The 27,154-nt window shown below is 58.8% G+C and overlaps 1 protein-coding gene and 1 non-coding gene across 2 annotated transcripts; both read left to right on the top strand.

The window, feature by feature from the left end:
• Positions 1-492: 492 nt before the first annotated feature.
• rps9 (ribosomal protein S9) lies at positions 493-9,507 on the top strand. The gene is made up of 5 exons (XM_072489200.1): positions 493-531; positions 3,057-3,165; positions 7,190-7,312; positions 7,934-8,120; positions 9,243-9,507. Exons 2-5 carry the CDS (start codon positions 3,069-3,071, stop codon positions 9,418-9,420), a joined length of 585 nt encoding a protein of 194 aa, XP_072345301.1. The 5' UTR covers positions 493-531; positions 3,057-3,068; the 3' UTR covers positions 9,421-9,507.
• On the top strand, positions 7,784-7,850 carry LOC140399815 (small nucleolar RNA R38). Its single transcript, XR_011937889.1, has one exon. It is a non-coding gene; the product is annotated as a small nucleolar RNA R38 (small nucleolar RNA).
• Positions 9,508-27,154: the final 17,647 nt, after the last annotated feature.

Genomic DNA, 27,154 nt, shown 5'->3' with positions numbered 1-27,154 from the left:
TTTTCCTAAGGCCGAGAGATATAAATAAAATAAAGACGGCGGGGAGAGGAGGAGAGTGGGGGTGGGAGGCGGGGTCGGTGACGTCAAGGGGGCGGGGCTGGAGAGAGGCATGGGCGGGGTCGTGACGTCGACGGGTGCGGTGAAAGATAGAGGGGTCTGTGACGTTGGGGAAGGGGCGGGGAAAGAGAGAGGGGTGGGCGGGGTCTGTGACGTACGGGGGGCGGGGCTGGAGTGAGGGGTGGGCGGGGCCGACGACGTCGATTGGTGGGGGAAGAGAGGAGAGGAAAGGAGGGGTGGGTGACGTCGTCGGGGGCGGGGCAGGAAAGAGGCGGTGGGCGGGGTCGGTGACGTCACGGAGGAGGGCGGGACAGGCGAGCGTGGGTGGCAGCGGCAGGGAGAGTGCGGGAGGGCGGGGTCTGTGACGTCGCGGGGGGCGTGGCCGCAGTGAGCGACCGGAAGGGGCGGGGCCGGGCGCCCTATATAAAGCGGCGCGGCCGGAAGTTCGGTCTCTTTGGGAAGCGCACGGCTGAGGTGCGGATGGGACTGGGGAAGGGGGGGCTGTCTGGGATCTTGCTGTGCTGGGGGGGAGGGGGGACTGTCTCTGGGATCTTGCTGTGCTGGGGGGGAGGGGGGACTGTCTCTGGGATCTTGCTGTGCTGGGGGGGAGGGGGGGCTGTCTCTGGGATCTTGCTGTGCTGGGGGGGAGGGGGGGCTGTCTCTGGGATCTTGCTGTGCTGGGGGGGAGGGGGGGCTGTCTGGGATCTTGCTGTGCTGGGGGGGAGGGGGGACTGTCTCTGGGATCTTGCTGTGCTGGGGGGGAGGGGGGGACTGTCTGGGATCTTGCTGTGCTGGGGGAGGGGGGACTGTCTCTGGGATCTTGCTGTGCTGGGGGGGAGGGGGGACTGTCTCTGGGATCTTGCTGTGCTGGGGGGGAGGGGGGGACTGTCTCTGGGATCTTGCTGTGCTGGGGGGGGAGGGGGGACTGTCTCTGGGATCTTGCTGTGCTGGGGGGAGGGGGGACTGTCTCTGGGATCTTGCTGTGATAGGGGGGGAGGGGGGACTGTCTCTGGGATCTTGCTGTGCCTGGGGGGAGGGGGGACTGTCTCTGGGATCTTGCTGTGCTGGGGGGAGGGGGGACTGTCTCTGGGATCTTGCTGTGCTGGGGGAGGGGGGACTGTCTCTGGGATCTTGCTGTGCTGGGGGGAGGGGGGACTGTCTCTGGGATCTTGCTGTGCCTGGGGGGGAGGGGGGACTGTCTCTGGGATCTTGCTGTGCTGGGGGGGTAGGGGGGACTGTCTCTGGGAACTTGCTGTGCTGGGGGGGAGGGGGGACTGTCTGGGATCGTGCTGGGGGGGAGGGGGGACTGTCTGGTATCTTGCTGTGCTGGGGGGGGAGGGGGGACTGTCTCTGGGATCTTGCTGTGCTGGGGGGAGGGGGGACTGTCTCTGGGATCTTGCTGTGCTGGGTGGGAGGGGGGACTGTCTGGGATCTTGCTGTGCGGGGGAGGGGGACTGACTCTGGGATCTTGCTGTGCGGGGGGATTGTCAGGTCTCTGGGGTCTTGCTGTGCGGGGGAGGGGGACTGACTGGGATCTTGCTGTGCTGGGGGGGAGGGGGGACTGTCTCTGGGATCTTGCTGTGCTGGGGGGGAGGGGGGACTGTCTCTTGGATCTTGCTGTGCTGGGGGGGAGGGGGGACTGTCTCTGGGATCTTGCTGTGCTGGGGGGGAGGGGGGGACTGTCTCTGGGATCTTGCTGTGCTGGGGGGGAGGGGGGACTGTCTCTGGGATCTTGCTGTGCTGGGGGGGAGGGGGGACTGTCTCTGGGATCTTGCTGTGCTGGGGGGGAGGGGGACTGACTCTGGGATCTTGCTGTGCAGGGGGATTGTCAGGTCTCTGGGGTCTTGCTGTGCTGGGGGGGAGGGGGGGACTCTCTGGGATCTTGCTGTGCTGGGGGGGAGGGGGGACTGTCTCTGGGATCTTGCTGTGCTGGGGGGGAGGGGACTGTCTCTGGGATCTTGCTGTGCTGGGGGGGAGGGGGGACTGTCTCTGGGATCTTGCTGTGCTGGGGGGGAGGGGGGACTGTCTCTGGGATCTTGCTGTGCAGGGGGATTGTCAGGTCTCTGGGATCTTGCTGTGCGGGGGAGGGGGACTGACTGGGATCTTGCTGTGCTGGGGGGGAGGGGGACTGACTCTGGGATCTTGCTGTGCAGGGGGATTGTCAGGTCTCTGGGATCTTGCTGTGCGGGGGAGGGGGACTGACTGGGATCTTGCTGTGCGGGTGATTGTCAGGACTCTGGGATCTTACTGGGAGGGAGGGGGGCCCTTACCCGCGGCCTGGGGGCTACGTGCGCACGGTTTTCCGTCCGTCCGTGTCTGGCGCCGAGTCCGGGGGGTGTTCTGCCCCCCGCGCGCTCGGCCTTCGCACAGCCCGATCCCAGGGCCGTAGATCAAACCCATTCGAGGTCATAGTACCGGCCAGCGAGCTTCGCTGGGCGGCCTCCGAGCTCTCGAACAAACGTCCCGAGGGGGGCCCCCCCCCGGCGTGGGGCGGGCGGAGAGGGATGCGCACCCGTGTGAGGGGGTGGGGGGCAGTGCTCGTCCTGTGGGACCGCTGCTGTGTCTGCCAGGGGCAGTGTTCACCTTGTGTGAGGGGGTGGGGGGGCAGTGCTCGTCCTGTGGGACCGCTGCTCTGTCTGCCTGGGGCAGTGTTCACCCTGTGTGAGGGGGTGGGGGGGCAGTGCTCGTCCTGTGGGACCGCTGCTGTGTCTGACAGGGGCAGTGTTCACCCTGTGTGAGGGGGTGGGGGGCAGTGTTGGTCCTGTGGGACCGCTGCTCTGTCTGCCTGGGGCAGTGTTCACCCTGTGTGAGGGGGTGGGGGGGCAGTGCTCGTCCTGTGGGACCGCTGCTCTGTCTGACAGGGGCAGTGTTCACCTTGTGGGCAGCAGTTACCGCTGCTCTGAGGGGTTGACGCTCGCGTGGGGGGGGAGGGGTGTCGTCCTTCCTCCAGCCAGTGACTGACCCGTGTCTTGTCGCCCCCTCCCCCCCGCTCTCTGCAGACTTGACCAATCATGCCGGTTGCCAGGTCCTGGGTTTGCAGCAAGACCTACGTGGCCCCCCGGCGCCCGTTTGAGAAATCCCGTCTGGACCAGGAGCTCAAGCTGATCGGTGAGTATCTGAGGGTCGCTCTCTCGTTTCCCCGCTCGCGCTCGCTCTCGTTTCTCACTCTCTCTCGTTCCCCTGCTCTCTCTCTCGTTCCCCTGCTCTCTCGCTCTCTCTCTCTCTCTCTCTCTCGTTCCCCTGCTCTCTCTCTCTCTCGTTTCCCCGCTCTCGCTCTCTCGTTTCCCCTCTCTCGTTTTCTCGCTCTCTCGTTTCCCCTCTCTCGTTTCCGCTCTCGCTCTCTCGTTTCCCCGCTCTCGCTCTCGTTTCCCCGCTCTCGCTCTCGTTTCCCCGCTCTCGCTCTCGTTTCCCCGCTCTCGCTCTCGTTTCCCCGCTCTCGCTCTCGTTTCCCCCGCTCGCGCTCTCGTTTCCCCGCTCGCGCTCTCGTTTCCCCGCTCGCGCTCTCGTTTCCCCGCTCGCGCTCTCGTTTCCCCGCTCGCGCTCTCGTTTCCCCGCTCGCGCTCTCGTTTCCCCGCTCGCGCTCTCGTTTCCCCGCTCGCGCTCTCGTTTCCCCGCTCGCGCTCTCGTTTCCCCGCTCGCGCTCTCGTTTCCCCGCTCGCGCTCTCGTTTCCCCGCTCGCGCTCTCGTTTCCCCGCTCGCGCTCTCGTTTCCCCGCTCGCGCTCTCGTTTCCCCGCTCGCGCTCTCGTTTCCCCGCTCGCGCTCTCGTTTCCCCGCTCGCGCTCTCGTTTCCCCGCTCGCGCTCTCGTTTCCCCGCTCGCGCGCTCGTTTCCCCGCTCGCGCTCTCGTTTCCCCGCTCGCGCTCTCGTTTCCCCGCTCGCGCTCTCGTTTCCCCGCTCGCGCTCTCGTTTCCCCGCTCGCGCTCTCGTTTCCCCGCTCGCGCTCTCGCTCTCGTTTCCCCGCTCGCGCTCTCGCTCTCGTTTCCCCGCTCGCGCTCTCGCTCTCGTTTCCCCGCTCGCGCTCTCGCTCTCGTTTCCCCGCTCGCGCTCTCGCTCTCGTTTCCCCGCTCGCGCTCTCGCTCTCGTTTCCCCGCTCGCGCTCTCGCTCTCGTTTCCCCGCTCTCGCTCTCGTTTCCCCGCTCGCGCTCTCGCTCTCGTTTCCCCGCTCGCGCTCTCGCTCTCGTTTCCCCGCTCGCGCTCTCGCTCTCGTTTCCCCGCTCGCTCTCTCGCTCTCGTTTCCCCGCTCGCTCTCTCGCTCTCGTTTCCCCGCTCGCGCTCTCGCTCTCGTTTCCCCGCTCTCGCTCTCGTTTCCCCGCTCGCGCTCTCGCTCTCGTTTCCCCGCTCGCGCTCTCGCTCTCGTTTCCCCGCTCGCGCTCTCGCTCTCGTTTCCCCGCTCGCGCTCTCGCTCTCGTTTCCCCGCTCGCGCTCTCGCTCTCGTTTCCCCTCTCGCGCTCTCGTTTCCCCTCTCGCGCTCTCGCTCTCGTTTCCCCTCTCGCGCTCTCGCTCTCGTTTCCCCTCTCGCGCTCTCGCTCTCGTTTCCCCGCTCGCGCTCTCGCTCTCGTTTCCCCGCTCGCGCTCTCGCTCTCGTTTCCCCGCTCGCGCTCTCGCTCTCGTTTCCCCGCTCGCGCTCTCGTTTCCCCGCTCGCGCTCTCGTTTCCCCCGCTCGCGCTCTCGTTTCCCCCGCTCGCGCTCTCGTTTCCCCGCTCGCGCTCGCGCTCTCGTTTCCCCGCTCGCGCTCGCGCTCTCGTTTCCCCGCTCGCGCTCGCGCTCTCGTTTCCCCGCTCGCGCTCGCGCTCTCGTTTCCCCGCTCGCGCTCGCGCTCTCGTTTCCCCGCTCGCGCTCGCGCTCTCGTTTCCCCGCTCGCGCTCGCGCTCTCGTTTCCCCGCTCGCGCTCGCGCTCTCGTTTCCCCGCTCGCGCTCTCGCTCTCGTTTCCCCGCTCGCGCTCTCGCTCTCGTTTCCCCGCTCGCGCTCTCGCTCTCGTTTCCCCCGCTCGCGCTCTCGCTCTCGTTTCCCCGCTCGCGCTCTCGCTCTCGTTTCCCCGCTCGCGCTCTCGCTCTCGTTTCCCCGCTCGCGCTCTCGCTCTCGTTTCCCCGCTCGCGCTCTCGCTCTCGTTTCCCCGCTCGCGCTCTCGCTCTCGTTTCCCCGCTCGCGCTCTCGCTCTCGTTTCCCCGCTCGCGCTCTCGCTCTCGTTTCCCCGCTCGCGCTCTCGCTCTCGTTTCCCCGCTCGCGCTCTCGCTCTCGTTTCCCCGCTCGCGCTCTCGCTCTCGTTTCCCCGCTCGCGCTCTCGCTCTCGTTTCCCCGCTCGCGCTCTCGCTCTCGTTTCCCCGCTCGCGCTCTCGCTCTCGTTTCCCCGCTCGCGCTCTCGCTCTCGTTTCCCCGCTCGCGCTCTCGCTCTCGTTTCCCCGCTCGCGCTCTCGCTCTCGTTTCCCCGCTCGCGCTCTCGCTCTCGTTTCCCCGCTCGCGCTCTCGCTCTCGTTTCCCCGCTCGCGCTCTCGCTCTCGTTTCCCCGCTCGCGCTCTCGCTCTCGTTTCCCCGCTCGCGCTCTCGCTCTCGTTTCCCCGCTCGCGCTCTCGCTCTCGTTTCCCCGCTCGCGCTCTCGCTCTCGTTTCCCCGCTCGCGCTCTCGCTCTCGTTTCCCCGCTCGCGCTCTCGCTCTCGTTTCCCCGCTCGCGCTCTCGCTCTCGTTTCCCCGCTCGCGCTCTCGCTCTCGTTTCCCCGCTCGCGCTCTCGCTCTCGTTTCCCCGCTCGCGCTCTCGCTCTCGTTTCCCCGCTCGCGCTCTCGTTTCCCCGCTCGCGCTCTCGTTTCCCCGCTCGCGCTCTCGTTTCCCCGCTCGCGCTCTCGTTTCCCCGCTCGCGCTCTCGTTTCCCCGCTCGCGCTCTCGTTTCCCCGCTCGCGCTCTCGTTTCCCCGCTCGCGCTCTCGCTCTCGTTTCCCCGCTCGCGCTCTCGCTCTCGTTTCCCCGCTCTCGCTCTCGCTCTCGTTTCCCCGCTCGCGCTCTCGCTCTCGTTTCCCCGCTCGCGCTCTCGCTCTCGTTTCCCCGCTCGCGCTCTCGCTCTCGTTTCCCCGCTCGCGCTCTCGCTCTCGTTTCCCCGCTCGCGCTCTCGCTCTCGTTTCCCCGCTCGCGCTCTCGCTCTCGTTTCCCCGCTCGCGCTCTCGCTCTCGTTTCCCCGCTCGCGCTCTCGCTCTCGTTTCCCCGCTCGCGCTCTCGCTCTCGTTTCCCCGCTCGCGCTCTCGCTCTCGTTTCCCCGCTCGCGCTCTCGCTCTCGTTTCCCCGCTCGCGCTCTCGCTCTCGTTTCCCCGCTCGCGCTCTCGCTCTCGTTTCCCCGCTCGCGCTCTCGCTCTCGTTTCCCCGCTCGCGCTCTCGCTCTCGTTTCCCCGCTCGCGCTCTCGCTCTCGTTTCCCCGCTCGCGCTCTCGCTCTCGTTTCCCCGCTCGCGCTCTCGCTCTCGTTTCCCCGCTCGCGCTCTCGCTCTCGTTTCCCCGCTCGCGCTCTCGCTCTCGTTTCCCCGCTCGCGCTCTCGCTCTCGTTTCCCCGCTCGCGCTCTCGCTCTCGTTTCCCCGCTCGCGCTCTCGCTCTCGTTTCCCCGCTCGCGCTCTCGCTCTCGTTTCCCCGCTCGCGCTCTCGCTCTCGTTTCCCCGCTCGCGCTCTCGCTCTCGTTTCCCCGCTCGCGCTCTCGCTCTCGTTTCCCCGCTCGCGCTCTCGCTCTCGTTTCCCCGCTCGCGCTCTCGCTCTCGTTTCCCCGCTCGCGCTCTCGCTCTCGTTTCCCCGCTCGCGCTCTCTCTCTCGTTTCCCCGCTCGCGCTCTCACCTCTCTCTCGTTTCCCCGCTCGCGCTCTCACCTCTCTCTCGTTTCCCCGCTCGCGCTCTCACCTCTCTCTCGTTTCCCCGCTCGCGCTCTCACCTCTCTCTCGTTTCCCCGCTCGCGCTCTCACCTCTCTCTCGTTTCCCCGCTCGCGCTCTCACCTCTCTCTCGTTTCCCCGCTCGCGCTCTCACCTCTCTCTCGTTTCCCCGCTCGCGCTCTCACCTCTCTCTCGTTTCCCCGCTCGCGCTCTCACCTCTCTCTCGTTTCCCCGCTCGCGCTCTCACCTCTCTCTCGTTTCCCCGCTCGCGCTCTCACCTCTCTCTCTCTCTCTAGGTGAGTACGGTCTCCGGAATAAGCGTGAGGTGTGGAGAGTGAAGTTCACTTTGGCCAAGATCCGTAAAGCTGCCCGAGAGTTGCTGACCCTGGACGAGAAGGATCCAAAACGTCTCTTTGAAGGTGAGCGAGTCCCACATACTCCCCGTGGGAACGAGTCCCTCATTGCGCCCCCACTCCCCGCGGGAGCGAGTCCCACATTCTCCCCCACTCCCCGCGGGAGCGAGTCCCTCATTGTATCCCCCACTCCCCGCGGGAGCGAGTCCCTCATTGTATCCCCCACTCCCCGCGGGAGCGAGTCCCACATTCTCCCCCCCCTCCCCCTGGGAACGAGTCCCTCATTGCGCCGCTCCCCGTGGGAGCGAGTCCCTCATTGCGTGCTCCCTGCGGGAGCGAGTCCCTCATTGTGTCCCCCACTCCCCGCGGGAGCGAGTCCCTCTTTGGTTCCCCCCGCTCCCCACGGGAGCGAGTCCCTCATTGCGTCTCCCCGCGGGAGCGAGTCCCTCATTGCATCCCCAACTCCCCGCGGGAACGAGTCCCTCATTGCGCCTCCCCGCGGGAACGAGTCCCTCATTGTGTCCCCCCTGCTCTTTGCCAAGTCGATGATGATTAGTTATCCCTGTCAGATACTCGTGTTGACTGTTCTTAATCTGAGACTTGTCTGAGCCGCAGGCGACGTTCCCCATCGATCTCTGCCTCCCCTGTGTGTGTGCTAACGGCTCCCCCGCTCGGTGTCCCCGGCAGGGAACGCTCTGCTACGACGTCTGGTGCGCATCGGAGTCCTCGACGAGACTAAGATGAAGCTGGATTACATCCTGGGCTTGAAGATCGAAGATTTCCTCGAGAGACGTCTTCAGACTCAAGTCTTCAAACTGGGACTCGCCAAGTCGATTCACCATGCCCGGGTCCTCATCCGGCAGAGGCACATCAGGTAGGGGTATGCCCCCGCTCACTGGGAACTCAGACACTGCCAGGGACAGCACGGGGTTAGGTACAGAGTAAAGCTCCCTCTACACTGTCCCCATCAAACACTCCCAGGACAGGTACAGGCCGGGGTTAGCAACAGAGTAAAGCTTCCTCTACACTGTCCCCATCAAACACTCCCAGGACAGGTACAGCACGGGGTTAGATACAGAGTAAAGCTCCCTCTACACTGTCCCCATCAAACACCCCCAGGGCAGGTACAGCACGGGGTTAGATACAGAGTAAAGCTCCCTCTACACTGTCCCCATCAAACACCCCCAGGGCAGGTACAGCACGGGGTTAGAGACAGAGTAAAGCTCCCTCTACACTGTCCCCATCAAACACTCCCAGGACAGGTACAGCACGGGGTTAGATACAGAGTAAAGCTCCCTCTACACAGTCCCCATCAAACACTCCCAGGACAGGTACAGCACAGGGTTAGATACAGAGTAAACCTCCCTCTACACTGTCCCCCATCAAACACTCCCAGGACAGGTACAGCACGGGGTTAGATACAGAGTAAAGCTCCCTCTACACTGTCCCCATCAAACACTCCCAGGACAGGTACAGCACGGGGTTAGATACAGAGTAAAGCTCCCTCTACACTGTCCCCATCAAACACTCCCAGGACAGGTACAGCACAGGGTTAGATACAGAGGAGACTCCTGTTAAACAAGATCCCCTTTTTGTTTTTGTGCACAGAACATGAGGCCTGTGGGGACACTGGGGGGGGTCGATACGACTCTGGGAGGGGTTGTGTTCAGCAAGGTCAATGCAGTGTCTGTATACCTTGCCTCGCAGACGGAGAGAGAGAGAACGAGGGAGAGAGCTCTCCGCTTGCCGGTCGGTGTGACGGCCGATTCTGTGGACAAAGAGGTAATGTCCGAGGCTTCACCTGCTGGGCGTGGGAGACGTGGGTTTGTCCTGCGTGGCGTGGGATTGTGCTATCAGCCTGTGGTTACTCCTACCCTGCGCCAGCTGTGGGGGGGGGGCTGCACCATCTGTTTGTGTACGCGGAGATTCACCCCTCTCTGTCCCCTCTCCCTCCCTCCCCTGTCTCTCTTTCCCCCCCCCCCCCCCTCCAATCCAGGGTCCGGAAGCAAGTGGTCAACATCCCGTCCTACATCGTGCGTCTGGACTCCCAGAAGCACATTGACTTCTCGCTCAGGTCGCCGTACGGGGGTGGCCGTCCCGGACGAGTCAAGCGCAAGAACGCCAAAAAGGCTCTGGGCGGAGGAGCTGCTGCTGACGACGAGGAGGAGGACTGAGCTGCTGGAGTTCTGAGGGGGAGGTGTGGGGGGGAAAAGAGTGGCTCCTCACAGAGGCAACCGAATAAAGAATTATTTCTTCTTTGACCCCCCCGGTGTTTTGTGTTCTCTATTCGGCAACCGTTGAGAGCGAGGCCACACCCAGTCGAAGAGCTCGGTGGCTTTACGTTGTCCTCTCAGGTGGGGTTCGTGCGCTTTCCTCCGTCCCGGTTTCCGTGTCCCGCGGTCAGACCCACACTCGGAGCACCGTGCACAGTCCTGGTCTCCGTATCCCTCGGTTAGACCCACACTCGGAGCACCGTGCACAGTCCCGGTCTCCGTATCCCTCGGTTAGACCCACACTCGGAGCACCGTGCACAGTCCCGGTCTCCGTATCCCTCGGTTAGACACACACTCGGAGCACCATGCACAGTCCCGGTCTCCGTATCCCTCGGTTAGACCCACACTCGGAGCACCGTGCACAGTCCCGGTCTCTTTGAAATGGAAAGTCATTGGCAAATAGGGTTAAGGAAAACCCCACAGATTTTTACACGTACATAAAAAGCAAGAGGGTAGCCAGGGGAAGGGTTGGCCCACTGAAGGACAGGGGAGGGAATCTGTGTGGAGCCAGAGGAAATGGGCGAGGTACTAAATGAATACTTGCATCAGTATTCACCAAAGAGAAGGAATTGGTAGATGTTGAGTCTGGAGAAGGGGGTGTAGATAGCCTGCGTCACATTGTGATCCAAAAAGACGAGGTGTTGGGTGTCCAGTGATCCCTGGGTTAGAGAGAGAGGGGAAATCAGCCAGGGTTCCTGCTCCTGATCACTGTCCAGTGATCCCTGGGTTAGAGAGAGAGAGGAGAAATCAGCCAGGGTTCCTGCTCCTGATCACTGTCCAGTGATCCCTGGGTTAGAGAGAGAGAGGGGGGAAATCAGCCAGGGTTCCTGCTCCTGATCACTGTCCAGTGATCCCTGGGTTAGAGAGAGAGAGGGGCAATCAGCCAGGGTTCCTGCTCCTGATCACTGTCCAGTGATCCCTGGGTTAGAGAGAGAGAGGGGAAATCAGCCAGGGTTCCTGCTCCTGATCACTGTCCCGTGATCCCTGGGTTAGAGAGAGAGAGGAAATCAGCCAGGGTTCCTGCTCCTGATCACTGTCCAGTGATCCCTGGGTTAGAGAGAGAGAGGGGAAATCAGCCAGGATTCCTGCTCCTGATCACTGTCCAGTGATCCCTGGGTTAGAGAGAGAGGGGAAATCAGCCAGGGTTCCTGCTCCTGATCACTGTCCAGTGATCCCTGGGTTAGAGAGAGAGGGGAAATCAGCCAGGGTTCCTGCTCCTGATCACTGTCCAGTGATCCCTGGGTTAGAGAGAGAGAGGAAATCAGCCAGGGTTCCTGATCCTGATCACTGTCCAGTGATCCCTGGGTTAGAGAGAGAGGGGGGAAATCAGCCAGGGTTCCTGCTCCTGATCACTGTCCAGTGATCCCTGGGTTAGAGAGAGAGGGGAAATCAGCCAGGGTTCCTGCTCCTGATCACTGTCCAGTGATCCCTGAGTTAGAGAGAGAGAGGGGAAATCAGCCAGGGTTCCTGCTCCTGATCACTGTCCAGTGATCCCTGGGTTAACCCAGGGGCAAGGTTTAGAGTAGATGTACGAGGCAAGTTTTTTACACAGAGGGTAGTGGGTGCCTGGAACTCGCTGCCGGAGGAGGTGGTGGAAGCAGGGACGATAGGGACATTTAAGGGGCATCTTGACAAATATGGGAATGGAGGGATACGGACCCAGGAAGTGTAGAAGATTGTAGTTTAGTCGGGCACCATGGTCGGCACGGGCTTGGAGGGCCGAAGGGCCTGTTCCTGTGCTGTACATTTCTTTGTTCTTTATCACTCAGTTACACACAGCGATCAGGGACCCTGGCTGATTTCCCCTCTATCTCTCTCTCTAACCCAGGGATCACTGGACAGTGATCAGGAGCAGGAACCCTGGCTGATTTCCCGTCTCTCTAACCCAGGGATCACTGGACAGTGATCAGGAGCAGGAACCCTGGCTGATATCCCCTCTCTCTCTAACCCAGGGATCACTGGACAGTGATCAGGAGCAGGAACCCTGGCTGATTTCCCCCCTCTCTCTCTAACCCAGGGATCACTGGACAGTGATCAGGAGCAGGAACCCTGGCTGATTTCCCCTCTCTCTCTAACCCAGGGATCACTGGACAGTGATCAGGAGCAGGAACCCTGGCTGATTTCCTCTCTCTCTCTCTAACCCAGGGATCACTGGACAGTGATCAGGAACAGGAACCCTGGCTGATTTCCCCTCTCTCTCTAACCCAGGGATCACTGGAAAGTGATCAGGAGCAGGAACCCTGGCTGATTTCCTCTCTCTCTCTCTAACCCAGGGATCACTGGAAAGTGATCAGGAGCAGGAACCCTGGCTGATTTCCTCTCTCTCTCTCTAACCCAGGGATCACTGGACAGTGATCAGGAGCAGGAACCCTGGCTGATTTCCCGTCTCTCTCTAACCCAGGGATCACTGGACAGTGATCAGGAGCAGGAACCCTGGCTGATTTCCCCTCTCTCTCTAACCCAGGGATCACTGGACAGTGATCAGGAACAGGAACCCTGGCTGATTTCCCCTCTCTCTCTAACCCAGGAATCACTGGTCAGGAGCAGGAACCCTGGCTGATTTCCCCCCTCTCTCTCTACCCCAGGGATCACTGGACAGTGATCAGGAGAAGGAACCCTGGCTGATTTCCCCTCTCTCTCTCTAACCCAGGGATCACTGGACAGTGATCAGGAGCAGGAACCCTGGCTGATTTCCCCTCTCTCTATCTCTAACCCAGGGATCACTGGACAGTGATCAGGAGCAGGAACCCTGGCTGATTTCCCCCCTCTCTCTAACCCAGGGATCACTGGACAGTGATCAGGAGCAGGAACCCTGGCTGATTTCCCCTCTCTCTCTCTAACCCAGGGATCACTGGACAGTGATCAGGAGCAGGAACCCTGGCTGATTTCCCGTCTCTCTCTAACCCAGGGATCACTGGACAGTGATCAGGAGCAGGAACCCTGGCTGATTTCCCCTCTCTCTCTCTCCAACCCAGGGATCACTGGACAGTGATCAGGAGCAGGAACCCTGGCTGATTTCGTCTCTCTCTCTCTAACCCAGGGATCACTGGACAGTGATCAGGAGCAGGAACCCTGGCTGATTTCCCGTCTCTCTCTAACCCAGGGATCACTGGACAGTGATCAGGAGCAGGAACCCTGGCTGATTTCCCCTCTCTCTCTCTCCAACCCAGGGATCACTGGACAGTGATCAGGAGCAGGAACCCTGGCTGATTTCCCCTCTCTCTCTCTAACCCAGGGATCACTGGACCGTGATCAGGAGCAGGAACCCTGGCTGATTTCCCCTCTCTCTCTCTAACCCAGGGATCACTGGACAGTGATCAGGAGCAGGAACCCTGGCTGATTTCCGCTGTCTCTCTATCCCAGGGCTCACTGGGCAGTGATCAGGAGCAGGAACCCTGGCTGATTTCCCCTCTCTCTCTCTAACCCAGGGATCACTGGACATTGATCAGGAGCAGGAACCCTGGCTGATTTCCCCTCTCTCTCTAACCCAGCGATCACTGGACAGAGATCAGGAGCAGGAACCCTGGCTGATTTCCCCCCTCTCTCTCTCTAACCCAGGGATCACTGGACAGTGATCAGGAGCAGGAACCCTGGCTGATTTCCCCTCTCTCTCTAACCCAGGGATCACTGGACAGTGATCAGGAGCAGGAACCCTGGCTGATTTCCCCTCTCTCTCTAACCCAGGGATCACTGGACAGTGATTAGGAGCAGGAACCCTGGCTGATTTCCCCTCTCTCTCTCTAACCTAGGGATCACTGGACAGTGATCAGGAGCAGGAACACTGGCTGATTTCCCCTCTCTCTCTAACCCAGGGATCACTGGACAGTGATCAGGAGCAGGAACCCTGGCTGATTTCCCCTCTCTCTCTAACCCAGGGATCACTGGACAGGGATCAGGAGCAGGAACCCTGGCTGATTTCCCCTCTCTCTCTCTCTAACCCAGGGATCACTGGACAGTGATCAGGAGCAGGAATCCTGGCTGATTTCCTCTCTCTCTCTCTAACCCAGGGATCACTGGACAGTGATCAGGAGCAGGAACCCTGGCTGATTTCCCGTCTCTCTCTAACCCAGGGATCACTGGACAGTGATCAGGAGCAGGAACCCTGGCTGATTTCCCCTCTCTCTCTAACCCAGGGATCACTGGACAGTGATCAGGAACAGGAACCCTGGCTGATTTCCCCTCTCTCTCTAACCCAGGAATCACTGGTCAGGAGCAGGAACCCTGGCTGATTTCCCCCCTCTCTCTCTACCCCAGGGATCACTGGACAGTGATCAGGAGAAGGAACCCTGGCTGATTTCCCCTCTCTCTCTCTAACCCAGGGATCACTGGACAGTGATCAGGAGCAGGAACCCTGGCTGATTTCCCCTCTCTCTCTCTAACCCAGGGATCACTGGACAGTGATCAGGAGCAGGAACCCTGGCTGATTTCCCCTCTCTCTCTAACCCAGGGATCAGTGGACAGTGACCAGGAGCAGGAACGCCGGGCGATTTGGAGGGAACGAGAGGTAGGGAAAGGTTAAAACGAGGAGACAAGTTGGGTTGACAGCTGTGATTTGTAAACGCTGGGTGGAGTTCCATTCTCAGCGATGATTAGGGAGGGGACTTGGTGACTCGATACGGGTGAGGTGCCAGAGTACGATCCGAGCTCAGCAGTGACCAGGCTGTGGACAAGCGAGGGTGTGGGCCATCCCGTTTCAGATTGGGAACCGATGCACAAACCACCGATCCCTCGGAATCCGTGAGGTGACACTGCCGAGGGTAACAGGGACAGCGCTCGCTCGTGAGGGAGACGGAGAAGGGCTTTGAGAGACAGAGGTGAGCTGGGATCTGGAGGAGGATGTGACACTAATCCGTTCTTAATACTATCCCACGGTCCCTGGATTAGAGAGAGAGAGAGGGGGGAAATCAGCCAGGGTTCCTGCTCCTGATCACTGTCCAGTGATCCCTGGGTTAGAGAGAGAGGGGAAATCAGCCAGGGTTCCTGCTCCTGATCACTGTCCAGTGATCCCTGGGTTAGAGAGAGAGAGAGGGGAAATCAGCCAGGGTTCCTGCTCCTGATCACTGTCCAGTGATCCCTGGGTTAGAGAGAGAGAGGGGAAATCAGCCAGGGTACCTGCTCCTGATCACTGTCCAGTGATCCCTGGGTTAGAGAGAGAGAGAGGGGAAATCAGCCAGGGTTCCTGCTCCTGATCACTGTCCAGTGATCCCTGGGTTAGAGAGAGAGGGGAAATCAGCCAGGGTTCCTGCTCCTGATCACTGTCCAGTGATCCCTGGGTTAGAGAGAGAGAGAGGAAATCAGCCAGGGTTCCTGCTCCTGATCACTGTCCAGTGATCCCTGGGTTAGAGAGAGAGAGGAAATCAGCCAGGGTTCCTGCTCCTGATCACTGTCCAGTGATCCCTGGGTTAGAGAGAGAGGGGGGAAATCAGCCAGGGTTCCTGCTCCTGATCACTGTCCAGTGATCCCTGGGTTAGAGAGAGAGAGGGGAAATCAGCCAGGGTTCCTGCTCCTGATCACTGTCCAGTGATCCCTGGGTTAGAGAGAGAGAGGGGAAATCAGCCAGGGTTCCTGCTCCTGATCACTGTCCAGTGATCCCTGGGTTAGAGAGAGAGGGGAAATCAGCCAGGGTTCCTGCTCCTGATCACTGTCCAGTGATCACTGGGTTAGAGAGAGAGGGGAAATCAGCCAGGGTTCCTGCTCCTGATCTCTGTCCAGTGATCCCTGGGTTAGAGAGAGAGGGGAAATCAGCCAGGGTTCCTGCTCCTGATCACTGTCCAGTGATCCCTGGGTTAGAGAGAGAGAGGGGAAATCAGCCTGGGTTCCTGCTCCTGATCACTGTCCAGTGATCCCTGGGTTAGAGAGAGGGGGGAAATCAGCCATGGTTCCTGCTCCTGATCACTGTCCAGTGATCCCTGGGTTAGAGAGAGGGGAAATCAGCCAGGGTTCCTGATCCTGATCACTGTCCAGTGATCTCTGGGTTAGAGAGAGAGAGGGGAAATCAGCCGGGGTTCCTGCTCCTGATCACTGTCCAGTGATCCCTGGGTTAGAGAGAGAGGGGAAATCAGCCAGGGTTCCTGCTCCTGATCACTGTCCAGTGATCCCTGGGTTAGTGAGAGAGAGGGGAAATCAGCCAGGGTTCCTGCTCCTGATCACTGTCCACTGATCCTTGGGTTTGAGAGAGAGAGGAAATCAGCCAGGGTTCCTGCTCCTGATCACTGTCCAGTGATCCCTGGGTTAGAGAGAGAGAGAGGGGAAATCAGCCAGGGTTCCTGCTCCTGATCACTGTCCAGTGATCCCTGGGTTAGAGAGAGAGAGAGGGGAAATCAGCCAGGGTTACTGCTTCTGATCACTGTCCAGTGATCCGTGGGTTAGAGAGAGAGGAAATCAGCCAGGGCTCCTGCTCTTGATCACTGTCCAGTGATCCCTGGGTTAGAGAGAGGGGAAATCAGCCAGGGTTCCTGCTCATCACTGTCCAGTGATCCCTGGGTAAGAGAGAGAGAGGGGAAATCAGCCAGGGTTCCTGCTCCTGATCACTGTCCAATGACCCCTGGCTTAGAGAGAGAGAGAGGGGAAATCAGCCAGGGTTCCTGCTCCTGATCACTGTCCAGTGATCCCTGGCTTAGAGAGAGAGAGAGGGGAAATCAGCCAGGGTTCCTGCTCCTGATCACTGTCCAGTGATCTCTGGGTTAGAGAGAGAGGGGAAATCAGCCAGGGTTCCTGCTCCTGATCACTGTCCAGTGATCCCTGGGTTAGAGAGAGAGGGGAAATCAGCCAGGGTTCCTGCTCCTGATCACTGTCCAGTGATCCCTGGGTTAGAGAGAGAGGGGACATCAGCCAGGGTTCCTGCTCCTGATCACTGTCCAGTGATCCCTGGCTGAGAGAGAGAGAGAGGGGAAATCAGCCAGGGTTCCTGCTCCTGATCACTGTCCAGTGATCCCTGGGTTAGAGAGAGAGGGGGGGAAATCAGCCAGGGTTCCTGCTCCTGATCACTGTCCAGTGATCCCTGGGTTAGAGAGAGAGAGAGGAAATCAGCCAGGGTTTCTGCTCCTGATCACTGTCCAGTGATCCCTGGGTTAGAGAGAGAGAGGGGAAATCAGCCAGGGTTCCTGCTCCCGATCACTGTCCAGTGATCCCTGGGTTAGAGAGAGAGAGGAAATCAGCCAGGGTTTCTGCTCCTGATCACTGTCCAGTGATCCCTGGGTTAGAGAGAGAGAGGGGAAATCAGCCAGGGTTCCTGCTCCCGATCACTGTCCAGTGATCCCTGGGTTAGAGAGAGAGAGGAAATCAGCCAGGGTTTCTGCTCCTGATCACTGTCCAGTGATCCCTGGGTTAGAGAGAGAGGGGAAATCAGCCAGGGTTCCTGCTCCTGATCACTGTCCAGTGATTCCTGGGTTAACCCAGGGGCAAGGTTTAGAGTAGATGTACGAGGCAAGTTTTTTACACCGAGGGTACTGGGTGCCTGGAACTCGCTACCGGAGGAGGTGGTGGAAGCAGGGACGATAGGGACATTTAAGGGGCATCTTGACAAATACATGAATAGGATGGGAATAGAGGGATACGGACCCAGGAAGTGTAGAAGATTGTAGTTTAGTCGGGCAGCATGGTCGGCACGGGCTTGGAGGGCCGAAGGGCCTGTTCCTGTGCTGTACATTTCTCTGTTCTTTGTTCTTTATCACTCAGTTACACACAGCGATCAGGGACCCTGGCTGATTTCCCCTCTCTCCCTCTCTCTAACCCAGGGATCACTGGACAGTGATCAGGAGCAGGAACCCTGGCTGATTTCCCCTCTCTCTCTAACCCAGGGATCACTGGACAGTGATCAGGAGCAGGAACCCTGGCTGATTTCCCCCCTCTCTCTAACCCAGGGATCACTGGACAGTGATCAGGAGCAGGAACCCTGGCTGATTTCCCCTCTCTCTCTCTAACCCAGGGATCACTGGACAGTGATCAGGAGCAGGAACCCTGGCTGATTTCCCCTCTCTCTATCTCTAACCCAGGGATCACTGGACAGTGATCAGGAGCAGGAACCCTGGCTGATTTCCCCCCTCTCTCTAACCCAGGGATCACTGGACAGTGATCAGGAGCAGGAACCCTGGCTGATTTCCCCTCTCTCTCTCTAACCCAGGGATCACTGGACAGTGATCAGGAGCAGGAACCCTGGCTGATTTCCCCTCTCTCTCTCTAACCCAGGGATCACTGGACAGTGACCAGGAGCAGGAACCCTGGCTGATTTCCCCTCTCTCTCTCTCTAACCCAGGGATCACTGGACAGTGATCAGGAGCAGGAACCCTGGCTGATTTCCCCTCTCTCTCTAACCCAGGGATCACTGGACAGTGATCAGGAGCAGGAACCCTGGCTGATTTCCCCTCTCTCTCTCTAACCCAGGGATCACTGGACAGTGATCAGGAGCAGGAACCCTGGCTGATTTCCCGTCTCTCTCTAACCCAGGGATCACTGGACAGTGATCAGGAGCAGGAACCCTGGCTGATTTCCCCTCTCTCTCTCTCCAACCCAGGGATCACTGGACAGTGATCAGGAGCAGGAACCCTGGCTGATTTCGTCTCTCTCTCTCTAACCCAGGGATCACTGGACAGTGATCAGGAGCAGGAACCCTGGCTGATTTCCCGTCTCTCTCTAACCCAGGGATCACTGGACAGTGATCAGGAGCAGGAACCCTGGCTGATTTCCCCTCTCTCTCTCTCCAACCCAGGGATCACTGGACAGTGATCAGGAGCAGGAACCCTGGCTGATTTCCCCTCTCTCTCTCTAACCCAGGGATCACTGGACCGTGATCAGGAGCAGGAACCCTGGCTGATTTCCCCTCTCTCTCTCTAACCCAGGGATCACTGGACAGTGATCAGGAGCAGGAACCCTGGCTGATTTCCGCTGTCTCTCTATCCCAGGGCTCACTGGGCAGTGATCAGGAGCAGGAACCCTGGCTGATTTCCCCTCTCTCTCTCTAACCCAGGGATCACTGGACATTGATCAGGAGCAGGAACCCTGGCTGATTTCCCCTCTCTCTCTAACCCAGCGATCACTGGACAGAGATCAGGAGCAGGAACCCTGGCTGATTTCCCCCCTCTCTCTCTCTAACCCAGGGATCACTGGACAGTGATCAGGAGCAGGAACCCTGGCTGATTTCCCCTCTCTCTCTAACCCAGGGATCACTGGACAGTGATCAGGAGCAGGAACCCTGGCTGATTTCCCCTCTCTCTCTAACCCAGGGATCACTGGACAGTGATTAGGAGCAGGAACCCTGGCTGATTTCCCCTCTCTCTCTCTAACCTAGGGATCACTGGACAGTGATCAGGAGCAGGAACACTGGCTGATTTCCCCTCTCTCTCTCTAACCCAGGGATCACTGGACAGTGATCAGGGGCAGGAACCCTGGCTGATTTCCCCTCTCTCTCTCTAACCCAGGGATCACTGGACAGGGATCAGGAGCAGGAACCCTGGCTGATTTCCCCCCTCTCTCTCTCTAACCCAGGGATCACTGGACAGTGATCAGGAGCAGGAACCCTGGCTGATTTCCCCTCTCTCCCTCTCTCTAACCCAGGGATCACTGGACAGTGATCAGGAGCAGGAACCCTGGCTGATTTCCTCTCTCTCTCTCTCTAACCCAGGGATCACTGGACAGTGACCAGGAGCAGGAACCCTGGCTGATTTCCCCTCTCTCCCTCTAACCCAGGGATCACTGGACAGTGATCAGGAGCAGGAACCCTGGCTGATTTCCCCTCTCTCTCTCACCCAGGAATCACTGGACAGTGATCAGGAGCAGGAACCCTGGCTGATTTCTCCTCTCTCTCTCTAACCCACGGATCACTGGACAGTGATCAGGAGCAGGAACCCTGGCTGATTTCCTCTCTCTCTCTCTCTAAGCCAGGGATCAGTGGACAGTGATCAGGAGCAGGAACCCTGGCTGATTTCCCCTCTCTCGCTGTCTCTAACGCAGGGATCACTGGACAGTGATCAGGAGCAGGAACCCTGGCTGATTTCCCCTCTCTCTCTCTCACCCAGGGATCACTGGACAGTGATCAGGAGCAGGAACCCTGGCTGATTTCCCCTCTCTCTCTCTAACCCACGGATCACTGGACAGTGATCAGGAGCAGGAACCCTGGCTGATTTCCCCTCTCTCTCCAACCCAGGGATCACTGGATGGTGATCAGGAGCAGGAACCCAGGCTGATTTCCCCTCTCTCTCTCTAACCCAGGGATCACTGGACAGTGATCAGGAGCAGGAACCCTGGCTGATTTCCCCTCTCTCTCCCTCTAACCCAGGGATCACTGGACAGTGATCAGGAGCAGGAACCCTGGCTGATTTCCCCTCTCGCTCTCTCTAACCCAGGGATCACTGGACAGTGATCAGGAGCAGGAACCCTGGCTGATTTCCCCTCTCTCTCTCTAACCCAGGGATCACTGGACAGTGATCAGGAGCAGGAACCCTGGCTGATTTCCTCTCTCCCTCTAACCCAGGGATCACTGGACAGTGATCAGGAGCAGGAACCCTGGCTGGTTTCCTCTCTCTCTCTTACCCAGGGATCACTGGACAGTGATCAGGAGCAGGAACCAAGGCTGATTTCCCCTCTCTCTCTCGAACCCAGGGATCACTGGGCAGTGATCAGGAGCAGGAACCCTGGCTGATTTCCCCTCTCTCTCTAACCCAGGGATCACTGGACAGTGATCAGGAGCAGGAACCCTGGCTGATTTCCCCTCTCTCTCTAACCCAGGGATCACTGGACAGTGATCAGGAGCAGGAACCCTGGCTGATTTCCCCTCTCTCTCTCTAACCCAGGGATCACTGGACAGTGATCAGGAGCAGGAACCCTGGCTGATTTCCCCGCTCTCTAACCCAGGGTTCACTGGACAGTGATCAGGAGCAGGAATCCTGGCTGATTTCCCCTCTCTCTCTCTAACCCAGGGATCACTGGACAGTGATCAGGAGCAGGAACCCTGGCTGATTTCCCCTCTCTCCCTAACCCAGGGATCACTGGACAGTGATCAGGAGCAGGAACCCTGGCTGATTTCCCCTCTCTCTCTAACCCAGGGATCACTGGACAGTGATCAGGAGCAGGAACCCTGGCTGATTTCCCCTCCCTCTCTAACCCAGGGATCACTGGACAGTGATCAGGAGCAGGAACCCTGGCTGATTTCCCCTCTCTCTCTCTAACCCAGGGTTCACTGGACAGTGATCAGGAGCAGGAATCCTGGCTGATTTTCCCTCTCTCTCTCTAACCCAGGGATCACTGGACAGTGATCAGGAGCAGGAACCCTGGCTGATTTCCCCTCTCTCTCTCTAACCCAGGGATCACTGGACAGTGATCAGGAGCAGGAACCCTGGCTGATTTCCCCTCTCTCTCTAACACAGGGATCACTGGACAGTGATCAGGAGCAGGAACCCTGGCTGATTTCCCCTCTCTCTCTCTAACCCAGGGATCACTGGACAGTGATCAGGAGCAGGAACCCTGGCTGATTTCCCCTCTCTCTAACCCAGGGTTCACTGGACAGTGATCAGGAGCAGGAATCCTGGCTGATTTCCCCTCTCTGTCTCTAACCCAGGGATCACTGGACAGTGATCAGGAGCAGGAACCCTGGCTGATTTCCCCCCTCTCTCTCTCTAACCCAGGGATCACTGGACAGTGATCAGGAGCAGGAACCCTGGCTGATTTCCCCTCTCTCTCTAACCCAGGGATCACTGGACAGTGATCAGGAGCAGGAACCCTGGCTGATTTCCCCTCTCTCTAACCCAGGGATCACTGGACAGTGATCAGGAGCAGGAACCCTGGCTGATTTCTCCTCTCTCTCTCTAACCCAGGCATCACTGGACAGTGATCAGGAGCAGGAACCCTGGTTGATTTCCCCTCTCTCTCTGTCTAACCCAGGGATCACTGGGCATTGATCAGGAGCAGGAACCCTGGCTGATTTCCTCTCTCTCTCTAACCCAGGGATCACTGGACAGTGATCAGGAGCAGGAACCCTGGCTGATTTCCTCTCTCTCTCTAACCCAGGGATCACTGGACAGTGATCAGGAGCAGGAACCCTGGCTGATTTCCTCTCTCTCTCTCTCTAACCCAGGGATCACTGGACAGTGATCAGGAGCAGGAACCCTGGCTGATTTCCCCTCTCTCTCTCTAACCCAGGGATCACTGTACAGTGATCAGGAGCAGGAACCCTGGCTGATTTCCCCTCTCTCTCTCACCCAGGGATCACTGGACAGTGATCAGGAGCAGGAACCCTGGCTGATTTCCCCTCTCTCTCTAAGCCAGGGATCAGTGGACAGTGATCAGGAGCAGGAACCCTGGCTGATTTCCCCTCTCTCGCTGTCTCTAACGCAGGGATCACTGGACAGTGATCAGGAGCAGGAACCCTGGCTGATTTCCCCTCTCTCTCTCTCACCCAGGGATCACTGGACAGTGATCAGGAGCAGGAACCCTGGCTGATTTCCCCTCTCTCTAACCCAGGGATCACTGGACAGTGATCAGGAGCAGGAACCCTGGCTGATTTCCTCTCTCTCTCTCTAAGCCAGGGATCAGTGGACAGTGATCAGGAGCAGGAACCCTGGCTGATTTCCCCTCTCTCTCTCTAACCCAGGGATCACTGGACAGTGATCAGGAGCAGGAACCCTGGCTGATTTCCCCTCTCTCTCTCTCTAACCCAGGGATCACTGGACAGTGATCAGGACCAGGAACGCAGGCTGATTTCCCCTCTCTCTCTCTAACCCAGGGATCACTGGACAGTGATCAGGAGCAGGAACCCTGGCTGATTTCCCCTCTCTCTCTCTAACCCAGGGATCACTGGACAGTGATCAGGAGCAGGAACCCTGGCTGATTTCCCCTCTCTCTCTCTAACCCAGGGATCAGTGGACAGTGATCAGGAGCAGGAACCCTGGCTGATTTCCCCTCTCTCTCTCTAACCCAGGGATCACTGGACAGTGATCAGGAGCAGGAACCCTGGCTGATTTCCCCCTCTCTCTCTAACCCAGGGATCACTGGACAGTGATCAGGAGCAGGAACCCTGGCTGATTTCCCCTCTCTCTCTAACCCAGGGATCACTGGACAGTGATCAGGAGCAGGAACCCTGGCTGATTTCCCCTCTCTCTCTCTCTAACCCAGGGATCACTGGACAGTGATCAGGAGCAGGAACCCTGGCTGATTTCCCCTCTCTCTCTCTGTCTCTAACGCAGGGATCACTGGACAGTGATCATGAGCAGGAACACTGGCTGATTTCCCCTCTCTCTCTCTAACCTGGGATCACTGGACAGTGATCAGGAGCAGGAACCCTGGCTGATTTCCCCTCTCTCGCTCTAACCCAGGGATCAGTGGACAGTGACCAGGAGCAGGAACCCTGGCTGATTTCCCCTCTCTCTCTCTAACCCAGGGATCACTGGACAGTGATCAGGAGCAGGAACCCTGGCTGATTTCCCCCCTCTCTCTAACCCAGGGATCACTGGACAGTGATCAGGAGCAGGAACCCTGGCTGATTTCCCCTCTCTCTCTCTAACCCAGGGGTCACTGGACAGGGAGCAGGAACCCTGGCTGATTTCCCCTCTCTCTCTCTAACCCAGGGTTCACTGGACAGTGATCAGGAGCAGGAACCCTGGCTGATTTCCTCACTCTCTCTCTAACCCAGGGATCACTGGACAGTGATCAGGAGCAGGAGCCCTGGCTGATTTCCCCTCTCTCTCTCTCTAACCCAGGGATCACTGGACAGTGATCAGGAGCAGGAACCCAGGCTGATTTCCCCTCTCTCTCTCTAACCCAGGTATCACTGGACAGTGATCAGGAGCAGGAACCCAGGCTGATTTCCCCTCTCTCTCTAACCCAGGGATCACTGGAAAGTGATCAGGAGCAGGAACCCTGGCTGATTTCCCCTCTCTCTAACCCAGGGATCACTGGACAGTGATCAGGAGCAGGAACCCTGGCTGATTTCCTCTCTCTCTCACTAACCCAGGGATCACTGGACAGTGATCAGGAGCAGGAACCCTGGCTGATTTCCCCTCTCGCTCTCTCTAACCCAGGGATCACTGGACAGTGATCAGGAGCAGGAACCCTGGCTGATTTCCCCTCTCTCTCTAACCCAGGGATCACTGGACAGTGATCAGGAGCAGGAACCCTGGCTGATTTCCTCTCTCTCTCACTAACCCAGGGATCACTGGACAGTGATCAGGAGCAGGAACCCTGGCTGATTTCCCCTCTCGCTTTCTCTAACCCAGGGATCACTGGACAGTGATCAGGAGCAGGAACCCTGGCTGATTTCCCCTCTCTCTCTAACCCAGGGATCACTGGACAGTGATCAGGAGCAGGAACCCTGGCTGATTTCCCCTCTCTCTCACTCTAACCCAGGGATCACTGGACACTGACCAGGAGCAGGAACCCTGGCTGATTTCCCCTCTCTCTCTAACCCAGGGATCACTGGACAGTGATCAGGAGCAGGAACCCTACCTGATTTCCCCTCTCTCTCTCTAACCCAGGGATCACTGGACAGTGATCAGGAGCAGGAACCCTGGCTGATTTCCCCTCTCTCTCTCTCTAACCCAGGGATCACTGGACAGTGATCAGGAGCAGGAACCCTGGCTGATTTCCCCCCTCTCTCTCTAACCCAGGGATCACTGGACAGTGATCAGGAGCAGGAACCCTGGCTGATTTCCCCCCTCGCTCTCTCTAACCCAGGGATCACTGGACAGTGATCAGGAGCAGGAATCCTGGCTGATTTCCTCTCTCTCTCTCTAACCCAGGGATCACTGGACAGCGATCAGGAGCAGGAACCCTGGCTGATTTCCTCTCTCTCTCTCTAACCCAGGGATCACTGGCCAGTGATCAGGAGCAGGAACCCTGGCTGATTTCCCCTCTCTCTCTCTAACCCAGGGATCACTGGACAATGATCTGGAGCAGGAACCCTGGCTGATTTCCCCCCTCTCTCTAACCCAGGGATCACTGGACAGTGATCAGGAGCAGGAACCCTGGCTGATTTCCCCTCTCTCTAACCCAGGGATCACTGGACAGTGATCAGGAGCAGGAACCCTGGCTGATTTCCCCTCTCTCTCTCTAACCCAGGGATCACTGGACAGTGATCAGGAGCAGGAACCCTGGCTGATTTCCCCCCTCTCTCTAACCCAGGGATCACTGGACAGTGATCAGGAGCAGGAACCCTGGCTGATTTCCCCTCTCTCTAACCCAGGGATCACAGGACAGTGATCAGGAGCAGGAACCCTGGCTGATTTCCCCCCTCTCTCTAACCCAGGGATCACTGGACAGTGATCAGGAGCAGGAACCCTGGCTGATTTCCTCTCTCTCTCTAACCCAGGGATCACTGGACAGAGATCAGGAGCAGGAACCCTGGCTGATTTCCCCTCTCTCTCTAACCCAGGGATCACTGGACAGTGATCAGGAGCAGGAACCCTGGCTGATTTCCCCTCTCTCTCTAACCCAGGGATCACTGGACAGTGATCAGGAGCAGGAACCCTGGCTGATTTCCCCTCTCTCTCTCTAACCCAGGGATCACTGGACAGTGATCAGGAGCAGGAACCCTGGCTGATTTCCCCCCTCTCTCTCTAACCCAGGGATCACTGGACAGTGATCAGGAGCAGGAACCCTGGCTGATTTCCCCCCTCTCTCTCTAACCCAGGGATCACTGGACAGTGATCAGGAGCAGGAACCCTGGCTGATTTCCCCTCTCTCTCTCTAACCTAGGGATCACTGGACAGTGATCAGGAGCAGGAACCCTGGCTGATTTCCTCTCTCTCTCTCTAACCCAGGGATCACTGGACAGTGATCAGGAGCAGGAACCCTGGCTGATTTCCTCTCTCTCTAACCCAGGGATCACTGGACAGTGATCAGGAGCAGGAACCCTGGCTGATTTCCCCTCTCTCTCTAACCCAGGGATCACTGGACAGTGATCAGGAGCAGGAACCCTGGCTGATTTCCCCTCTCTCTCTCTAACCCAGGGATCACTGGACAGTGATCAGGAGCAGGAACACTGGCTGATTTCCCCTCTCTCTCTAACCCAGGGATCAGTGGACAGTGACCAGGAGCAGGAACCCTGGCTGATTTCCTCTCTCTCTCTAACCCAGGGATCACTGGACAGTGATCAGGAGCAGGAACCCTGGCTGATTTCCCCTCTCTCTCTAACCCAGGGATCACTGGACAGTGATCAGGAGCAGGAACCCTGGCTGATTTCCCCCCTCGCTCTCTCTAACCCAGGGATCACTGGACAGTGATCAGGAGCAGTAACCCTGGCTGATTTCCCCCCTCTCTCTCTAACACAGGGATCACTGGACAGTGATCAGGAGCAGGAACCCTGGCTGATTTCCCCTCTCTCTCTAACCCAGGGATCACTGGACAGTGATCAGGAGCAGGAACCCTGGCTGATTTCCCCTCTCTCTCTCTAACCCAGGGATCACAGGACAGTGACCAGGAGCAGGAACCCTGGCTGATTTCCCCTCTCTCTCTCTAACCCAGGGATCACTGGACAGTGATCAAGAGCAGGAACCCTGGCTGATTTCCCCTCTCTCTCTCTAACCCAGGGATCACAGGACAGTGACCAGGAGCAGGAACCCTGGCTGATTTCCCCTCTCTCTCTCTAACCCAGGGATCACTGGACAGTGATCAGGAGCAGGAACCCTGGCTGATTTTCCCCCTCGCTCTCTCTAACCCAGGGATCACTGGACAGTGATCAGGAGCAGGAACCCTGGCTGATTTCCCCCCTCGCTCTCTCTAACCCAGAGATCACTGGACAGTGATCAGGAGCAGGAATCCTGGCTGATTTCCTCTCTCTCTCTCTAACCCAGGGATCACTGGACAGTGATCAGGAGCAGGAACCCTGGCTGATTTCCTCTCTCTCTCTCTAACCCAGGGATCACTGGACAGTGATCAGGAGCAGGAACCCTGGCTGATTTCCCCTCTCTCTCTAACCCAGGGATCACTGGACAGTGATAGGGAGCAGGGACCCTGGCTGATTTCCCCTCTCTCTCTAACCGTCAATCACTGGACAGCGATCAGGAGCAGGAACCCTGGCTGATTTCCCCTCTCTCTCTCTAACCCAGGGATCACTGGACAGTGATCAGGAGCAGGAACCCTGGCTGATTTCCCCCCTCGCTCTCTCTAACCCAGAGATCACTGGACAGTGATCAGGAGCAGGAACCCTGGCTGATTTCCCCTCTCTCTCTAACCCAGGGATCACTGGACAGTGATCAGGAGCAGGAACCCTGGCTGATTTCCCCTCTCTCTCTCTAACCCAGGGATCACAGGACAGTGACCAGGAGCAGGAACCCTGGCTGATTTCCCCTCTCTCTCTCTAACCCAGGGATCACTGGACAGTGATCAAGAGCAGGAACCCTGGCTGATTTCCCCTCTCTCTCTCTAACCCAGGGATCACAGGACAGTGACCAGGAGCAGGAACCCTGGCTGATTTCCCCTCTCTCTCTCTAACCCAGGGATCACTGGACAGTGATCAGGAGCAGGAACCCTGGCTGATTTTCCCCCTCGCTCTCTCTAACCCAGGGATCACTGGACAGTGATCAGGAGCAGGAACCCTGGCTGATTTCCCCCCTCGCTCTCTCTAACCCAGAGTTCACTGGACAGTGATCAGGAGCAGGAATCCTGGCTGATTTCCTCTCTCTCTCTCTAACCCAGGGATCACTGGACA

Source organism: Scyliorhinus torazame, chromosome 23 (assembly GCF_047496885.1).
Source record: "Scyliorhinus torazame isolate Kashiwa2021f chromosome 23, sScyTor2.1, whole genome shotgun sequence".
NCBI lineage: Eukaryota > Metazoa > Chordata > Chondrichthyes > Carcharhiniformes > Scyliorhinidae > Scyliorhinus > Scyliorhinus torazame.
Note: the sequence above shows the minus strand (reverse complement) of the source record. Positions and strands in the feature narration are given on the sequence as shown.

What these genes read in the sequence shown, in the direction of transcription:
- rps9 (XM_072489200.1), top strand. Translation starts at nt 3,069, where the DNA reads ATGCCGGTTGCCAGGTCCTGGGTTTGCAGCAAGACCTACGTGGCCCCC. An exon ending in CCAGGAGCTCAAGCTGATCG is followed by an intron (nt 3,166 to 7,189) that starts GTGAGTATCTGA and finishes CTCTCTCTCTAG; the next exon opens with GTGAGTACGGTCTCCGGAAT. An exon ending in ATCCGGCAGAGGCACATCAG is followed by an intron (nt 8,121 to 9,242) that starts GTAGGGGTATGC and finishes CCTCCAATCCAG; the next exon opens with GGTCCGGAAGCAAGTGGTCA.